Source organism: Cynoglossus semilaevis, chromosome 1 (assembly GCF_000523025.1).
Source record: "Cynoglossus semilaevis isolate Cse_v1.0 chromosome 1, Cse_v1.0, whole genome shotgun sequence".
Lineage (NCBI taxonomy): Eukaryota > Metazoa > Chordata > Actinopteri > Pleuronectiformes > Cynoglossidae > Cynoglossus > Cynoglossus semilaevis.
In genome coordinates, this window is record NC_024307.1 from 5992206 (window position 1) to 6000891 (window position 8686).

Genomic DNA, 8686 nt, shown 5'->3' on the forward strand with positions numbered 1-8686 from the left:
TTTATGTCTGTATACTTATTTCATGCCTTGATATCGTACTTTACCATCTTTAATGTATTCAATTATTCATCGTACACTCTTTTCAGTTCTTACAATTGTAAATCTGACTCCAGAGGAGTCAGTGCCTCGACGGCCATGAACCTCACCGCACGTCGCTGCTGTGTTTGTGCGTGTGTTTGGTGCCTGGAAGACAGAGTCAGTGGCTGTGTGGAATTTTGCTTGTCTGGCACAACCGTGATGTGAGGTCACCTCGGGCATTGGTCATTATCAGGGAATGCTTGGTGGCTGTTTTTTAAGACACGGCCGTTGTCCGCAGCCGCAGCAGCCGCCCGGTGAATGAGGGCCTCGGAAAGTTGACTTCGGTTGAACAAAGAGAAGAGCAGAGTGTGGTGAACAGTGAACAGCTGGCTGCTGGACCTGGATTAGAGGCACCTTAGGGGCTCAGTGCTCCGCCGTTCATGGCCCAAGCGTTGGAGGAGCACAACATGACAGACAGAACACGGCGTCAATCTGATCTTTTAAATGTTTTTATTCCTTATAAAACTTTAAAATATTTACATTACACGTTACTGAGATTTTTGCAGAAATAAATAGCAACACTGCTGCTGTTACAGTAATTCGTCTTTAATATTCAGTAAAAGTCAAAGATAAAGAAACCTTTTTTTTTTCCAACACATGCACATTGTTCAAGTGTGTAACAAATGTAAACGACGCCACGACGAAATTGTACGCAACTCACAAAACGCTATGTAAAAAAAACTACGTCTCCCAAATCGGGCTACTGTGAATAAGGCTTTGACATAAAAGACAGCATCGTTGTAAACACGTGTTTCAACACGATATGTTAAAAAAAAAATCCTACGCTACAAAGTAAAACCACAAAGGTTTAAATTAGTTGCACATTCAAACCTAAATTCTGACTGTTTTTTTATTTATTTCCTTTTTACATATTTACAAAATAATGATTCATCACTTCACCAAAATTCACTAAATCAGAGGGCAACAACTATATTTGTGGCAGAATCTTTTATGGGCCACTGTACATTCAAATACGAATGAAAATAAAATATTTTTTTCTGTCTAACTTTCTTATTTGTTATTTATTTTGGAATTTCATCACGGGCCGGATTGGACATTTGGGCGCGCCAGATTGGGCCCGCAGACCACAGGTTGATCACTGCACTACAGCAAAGGATAAAACAGTTCTAGTGTCACTACTCTCTCCACTGACCGACCTCTGAAACTTCATTTTGACACCTCTGCCTACAAGTAAGAAGAAGTCTTGAACTCCTCGGGGACGTCGCTGTCCAGTTTACAGATGACTTTGTAGATGGCTTTCTTCCACGAGGGATCCGAATCCTTGGCCGCAGAAATGGCGTCGAAAAACTCGTGCAGCGTGATTTCCGCCACCTCCAGGAATAGGTCGGGAACCTCGAAGACCAGTGGAAGTGAGTAAAGTTCGTGTTTAAACATGTACATCACATTTCTCAGAGACAGAGATTTATAAAAAAAAACGACCGGTGGTATAATTCTTTAAATACCTGATGAAAGGGAGCTCATCTCTTTGTTCTCTGCACAAACACAGCCAGTGTAAAAGTCTGCGCTCATTAACTTTCAATTAGACTCTCTCTTTGATTAGCCGCTCCTGTTTCTTGAAGTTGAACCAGCGATTGTGCCCAGCAGGGTCAATTAGCATCATGGATTCCTGGGTGTTAGCCTGTGTAACAGCTACTGTGTGTTAGCTGGCGATGCTAAAGCGTTTGATCTAATTTCAGGGCAGGTCGACTGAACGATGTTTTAAACCCGGTGGCGAACGCCGCACGATGTTTCTCAAGCAGGGTGGTAATAGCATCCAGGGTTGAGTTAGCGCTAGCTCAGGTAAGGGCAAACTATGGCACGGGGGCCGGATGTGGCACATTTGGCTTTTTAATCCAACCCGCCAAACTTGTCCAAATTATCTTAATAATTTATATTATCGTTATACTTAGCCGTTTCCTTGCAATGTTGGCCTAGAAAAGGCTAAAATGATTTTAGCATTTTAGCTTTTATCCATGACTTTTACATGTCATTTCACATAGCATTTTAGCCTTTATCCATGACTTTTCATGTCATTTCACATGAACGCTCCATCTATCTGCTCCTAACCCGGCCGCCATGTCAAATTTTAGGACCCATTGTTGCCCATATCTGCGCTAGCCTCTTCTTTTATGGTTGGCTTTCCGCCTTTTTGTGGTTTCTCTGGGAATCAAACGAGAAAAGTGATGTGAGGCTCTGTTTGGTTTAAAAAGTTAACCGCTCACGGAAGTACTAGCGCGGCACGTCTACTCCCTCTACTGGCTAACCAGAAGTCAACGATGCTAAATAAATTTCTTTTTTTTAAAATGGCTACACATTATTGAGCTTTGAGACGTAAGGGATGCGAAGAGACCCAAGTGTCCTGCCCCCCCCCGTTTCACATCGGCTGCTCAGCGAGCGCTGCAGTTGTTGGTTTAAGTTATTTTTCTTTCCCCTCATCTCTCGACACAAAAGCTTCCCTGGGAAAGGAATGTCTTGGGCCCAAGGTAAAGAAAACGGACCCGTCCCTTTCCCACCATCCGGACCTTCTCCCTCCACAGTCCACAGCGTCTTTCTCAGCATTCCGCATCAGTAGCAATCCTGGCCTCGCTCAGGCGTACTGGTCCTCTAATCCTGAGTTGTTTTAAGCAGGATTTTGTGGCTTCCTCTTCCCACAGTTTGATAAAGCATCGCTGCGGAGTTTAGATAATGGCTGTGAAGGCTGGTCAGCCACAGGTGCAGTGTGACACACAGGTCAGCACAAAGACAACCACGTACGTGACCACAGCAACTGCTGACTGGAAGACCGGTCTACAGTACCAGGTCCAAAGAGTGGACAAATACAATAAACGAATCTGTTCAGCTCCTGACACCTGCTGGTGTCCTGGAGTCATTCTTATTGGTGAACTGTTACTGTGAGACTTACATGGAAGTCGTTGGCCTTGTTGTAGTGCATGTTCAGGGCCCGGAACAGCTCGGAGTCCCTGCTCACAGTCATGTCCTTCACTTCACTGACGCCGTCCACGATGGCCTGTCGCGCAAACTTCTCCATCTGGATGTAGTAGAACTCCCGGAAGTTACTGAACCACTTAATCAGCTGAGAGGTGATGCAGCGGTTGAACTGGAGAAAGAAAATGACAGAATATTCCAGAAATCCTCCAAAGAAAAACAATCAATTTACACTGACGTCGTCGTCATGTTTGACAATATATCAGATGAACCGAGGATAAAACGCTGAACAGAAAGTGAGCAGAGCTTTGATACCAACAGCAAATTGAAAACACTGCCTCCTGCTGTCCAGTAAACAAACTGTCTTTTAAACTGTGTGTTATAACTGTATGCACTGTGGTGGTTCCATAGCGTAGCAGTTATCGCGCATCCTTTACGCATCTGCCTTACACGCAGAAGGTCCTCAGTTTGAGCCCCAGGAACCACCTATTGAATGGTGCCTCACGTGTGTGTATGTGTATATATTTATATATATGTGTGTGTGTGTAAATATACACACATAAAATATATATGTAAATTTATATATATAACAAAATATAATATATATAAATATATATAAACAATATACACGACATACATACATATATGTATGTATATATGTACATACATATATATATGTATATATGTATACGTATGTGTATATGTACACATATAAATATATGTACTGTATATTTATATATATATAAATATAATATATAAATATATAAACATATATATGTGACATATATATACTGTATATATACATAAATAAGCTGACTTCTAGGAAGCTGGTTGTGGTGAAAAGCAGGTACAGTATTTTTACAGCTCAATCAACACATGCGTTAAAGTATGAGTACAAGTATTTGAATGAACCGTTACTGATACTGGTATTTATAGTGTATTTGTACTCGCGCACACATCGCAGTTGCAGATTAGCATTTTGCTCCAATTCTTTGCAATTGGTTCTGGATAATTTTCTTTTCCAAAACCTGGTTTTTCGTCGACTGTTCCGTTATTCTCCACGACGACATAATCGCTCAGATTTTTCTTTTTCACACCCATGTCCCGGGTGAACAAACACATGTCAGGGCCTCTGTGTTTCCAAGTCAGTCTTGACATCAGTCTTGTTATTCTATCTCATCATCCAGAAAGACAGGAGAAAAGCGCCTGAGGGCAGGGCAGGCATCAAAGACGCTTCTTCCCTCTGTTGTGGTGGGTGAAAAGGCAGCGGCAGGAGGACAGAAGGAAGCTTCCCTCTCATTGACTCAGGATGATAGGATGGAATCAGACACTGGGATTAGCCGCTCTTTTGTTTAGTGCCACTTCCCACCACGGGATTTTAGGCAAGGAGGAGATGTTTATAGGGCTGCAGCAGCAGCATCCTCCCCTCTGACCCCACAGGTCAGATCAGAACATGAGGCTAGAGGCCCCCAAACTGGCCCAGTGATCCAGGAGTCCAGATAGGAGAGGAGATATAGAGGAAAAATTTATGGTAGAGGGGATGAAGAGAGTGAATGAGGGAGGGAGGGGCTAACGACAGGATACAGATAAGGAGACGAGACAAAAAGAAGAGACAGAAGAAAAGCCCTGACACAAGACCGAGGCCAAAACACACAGGATGTTGTGTTTAGGGACCAGCTCGCCACCGCGTGATCGTGGCCTCAGAAAGTCTCTAATACCAACTCTGTGTTGACTCTCAATAGCAATGCCTTTTCCTGCAGAGTCCTTTGTCACTCCATTTGCTGACTGGAGTGGCCTTTTTAAAAAAGAGAGAATGACCCCCGTATCTGCCTCTGCCCCCAGGACGTACTAGCAGCTCAGCCTTTGTCATCTAAAGCCCTCTGCCTCTTTGTCTCTCTCCTCCGACACACTGCTGAGCTTTCTGTTCCAAACACACGTGGACAAGAAAATACCGGGGAGTTTAGCAGCGCGGCGCGACCTTAACGGTTGTTTGTTTTGTATCGGTTTAGTCATTTTTTTTGACAACTAGAAGCTGTCGTCAACAAGCTTTAGTTAAACGTTGTTAAGATAGGCTTGATCAAGCCGTGGTTCACAGCCCACCGCAAGAACGTTTTACCACTGAGGAAGTGGTAAATGTATTGAAATGATGTATGAAAAATGCATTCATTCAGACAGTGTTTGTTGCTGTGTATACACCAGGGATCTTCAATCATTTTTTAGGTCAAGACCCCCCCCCCAAAAGGATAGAAACCCCCCCAAAAAAGAAAGAAAAAATTACATCTATATATGGTCATATATATGCAGTATACACATATATAGACATATGTGTGTATATTGATATATATATAGAGAGAGAGTAAAAAATGTGTTTACATTTATGGTATTTATATTCAGACTTATATCATATATAATATTATATAAGTATATAACTATATATATATCTATATTTAGTTAGGTTTAAGTAAACCAGATTTCACCCGCATGCAAATCCTCCACTGACCACCAAGGGGTCGTAGACCGCCTTCTGAAGACCTCTGAGAATATAATGTCTAGAGTCAACTTTTTTTTTTTTATTTTGGAAAATAATATAAAATAATACAAATAATAAAAAATCCTTAGCATCTGAAATTAGACTTCAGTATCTGAATTCATGTCTGTAAATAATCTAATTAGCCACAAAATTTCACGACCCACTTCCAGGACCTCCACGGACCACCTAGGGGTCGCAGACCCCCATTTAAGACCTCTGATCTCTGTAAATGTTCCCTCAGAATATGTATCTGACAGGGATACAAAAAAAGTGATGTTATCCTTATCCTTCAAATAACAATAGTTCTACACACTAAATGTGAAATTTACAAAGAACTCAAATGTTATTAGTTCAAATTCCCTTCTACAATTGTATAAACGACAATTTCCAGATGAGAAGAATAAAAAAAAAAGGTTTTACCTTGACGTCAGGGAAGAAGGCTTTCAGCACATTGGAGCTGGGGTAGCGGGTGTAGAAGAACATGAGCTTGGCCTTCTTCAGATGGCTGGGGGTGAGGCCCTCCTGGATGTTTACGTTTAGGTTAAGGTGAAAAAAAAAACCACATCTCAGACAATTAAATGTAATACACGGCGTACACTTCTGTGCAAAGTGATAGTCGGCCGCAGTATTGTGTTGCCTCAATCTTCAGCAAAATTGGATTTTGCTAAAGAACAGCTTGGCATTAAGCGGGGGAGTCAATAATGACCCTAACATGTGCTTATTGGCAAAACAGAATTACCAATTCGATTAGGGATTTTTAATTAGGCGGCGAAGCACTTCATGCCTGCCGGTTAAGACAGCTTGTTAGAAATGTTTCGTTAAGTCGGAGCTGATTTACTGATATGGTTGACAACGTTGACGTTGACTCAAACACGTTGCTGTGTAGTAGTTCTCACAATAAAACAAAACACAAAAATGGAATAAAACCTACAAATATCTACATTTGTTACGTACACATCATAGTACTGTTTAGATAGTACTATACTGTGTGAATATAAAGTGCCAGATTCAACGTACTATACTTTACAATATTTATTATCTTGGTTGTAAATATGAATGAATTCACTTCCTTCTCAGGTTTTTTCCCCCCGTGGCACTGAAGACGCTCAGGAGCATTTCCTCTATAGTCCACCACTTTGCCTTAGGTCATAATATTTTTTATTATCGGGTCACCACTGTATACATTTATTATAGGAAATACTACCTTTGAATTAAGGCGGTGGGAGTAAAAGATTAATGTTGCGATGTTCAAAGACGAACTGCTGTTTCTTTACTGTAAAGACAGTTACTGTATAGACGGTAAATATATACATATATAATACATATATTAAACATTAAGAAGAAAATAACAATAAAGACTATTCTATTCTATATATTTATATATAATATTTATATATTATGCATATGTATATCTATATCTATATATAAGTATATAGATATACATATACAGTATACATATATACAGTCTATACAGTATACATATGTATAATATATAAATATTATATATCAATATATACAATATATATAAATATATATATTTCTAATATATAAATATATATGTATAAACACATATGTTTATATATATATTTATATATAATATTTATATATTATGCATATGTATATCTATATAAAAGTATATAGATATACATATACAGTATACATATATACAGTCTATACAGTATACATATGTATAATATATCAATATTATATATCAATATATAAAATATATATAAATATATATAATATATTTCTAATATATAAATATATATGTATAAACACATATGTTTATCTATATATTTATATATATTTATATATTTTATATATATTTCTTTATTTTTGTTTACAGAAATATTATAGAAAACATATATAGGATATATAGGATTTAAGAATGTAATTCACTTAAAAGGAAACAGTACCTAAAGCCCAGTAACCAACGGAGTAGGAAAGAAGTGCGCGGAACACGACTTGTCGCGGGAGTCATTTTCTTTGAGGATTTCTCTAATAGTGTCATCACACGCTCTATTTGAAAGTAATCATGTTCATTCTGACAAAGGCATACAACAACAAATGCTCAAGACAAGAGCTCAAGTGTCATGGTCGGGAGGCAGCGTGTGTGCGTGTGTGTGGAGGTGGGGGGGGTTACACCAGCACTCAGATGTGACCTTTTAGATGCACCCCTATCACTCTGATGATGGAGAAATAGATTCTGCACCTTTTCAAGTCGTAGAAAAAAAAAAGAAAAAACAACGCTTCCTGAAACAGAAACCAGTGCTTTCTCATCCTTTGAAAAATTGGCTTTTGTTCCTGGCAATTCTTATCAAAGCCTTGTATTCCTTTTTATTTGTCTTTTTCTGGACTTAAAGTCATTACTCTGCTCAGATTAAAGAAGATGCTATAATTTTCTATGAGGTTAGGCAGATCAAAGAAAAAATTCTCCTTGAAGTTTGTTAGTGGAACTGCCCAGGCTGAACCTCCAGCCGCTATTGTTCAAATGGAGGAGCTGAAACACAGAGAGGCAGTTTGAGTAAAATGAAAGGTAAATAAAACACAATACGCCCGAATTATTCTAGCACACGCTGCGGACGTTGTCTCGGTCAAGTTGAATATATATTTATTATCGGCAGCAGACCATGATGGACGATGTTTTTTGTTTTTTTTATTGAACTAAAGTCACATTTAGAACCACAATATTTTACTCCTATGTTGTTAATGTACCGGTTATTTTACAATGTATTTCTTTAATGAATTTTAAAGATAAGATAGTCTTTATATTGTTATTATATTTATATTAATACAGTATTCAATGAGGTTTAAATACGTGTTATTATCATTATTATTATTATTATTAATATTATTATTGAAAATCACCTCACATTCAATTTGCAGTCCCGTTTTCAAAAGGGCGGGTCGTGGTCCCAAGATGGATCACAGGTTTAAATTCTGTAGTCGTGCTGCACATGGTATTAGAGACTAGACGTTCTCTTCTTTCAGTTAGTTATTCATTTTATATAAATGAGTTTAGTTCTGATTTGGACCTAAAAAAAAATCAAATCACAGCGTTAACCCTTTCTGTGCCAGGTGACGTCAGATTTGTTCCTAACAAACACATTTGAAAAGAAAATGAGGAGCAAGTGGCTGATAAATTTAAAATGT

The 8686-nt window shown here is 38.8% G+C and overlaps 1 protein-coding gene across 1 annotated transcript in view; it reads right to left on the bottom strand.

Annotated features, from left to right (window-relative positions):
• Window positions 1–215: 215 nt before the first annotated feature.
• prox2 (prospero homeobox 2) overlaps window positions 216–8686 on the bottom strand; it is an 11289-nt gene continuing 2818 nt past the window's right edge. Inside the window, exons 2-4 of the mRNA XM_017035217.2 lie at window positions 5954–6061; window positions 2981–3175; window positions 216–1431 (exon numbers count right to left, since the gene is read on the bottom strand). Coding sequence (XP_016890706.1) covers window positions 1264–1431; window positions 2981–3175; window positions 5954–6061 — 471 coding nt within the window. The 3' untranslated portion in view covers window positions 216–1263. The remainder of the gene's footprint in view (window positions 1432–2980; window positions 3176–5953; window positions 6062–8686) is intronic.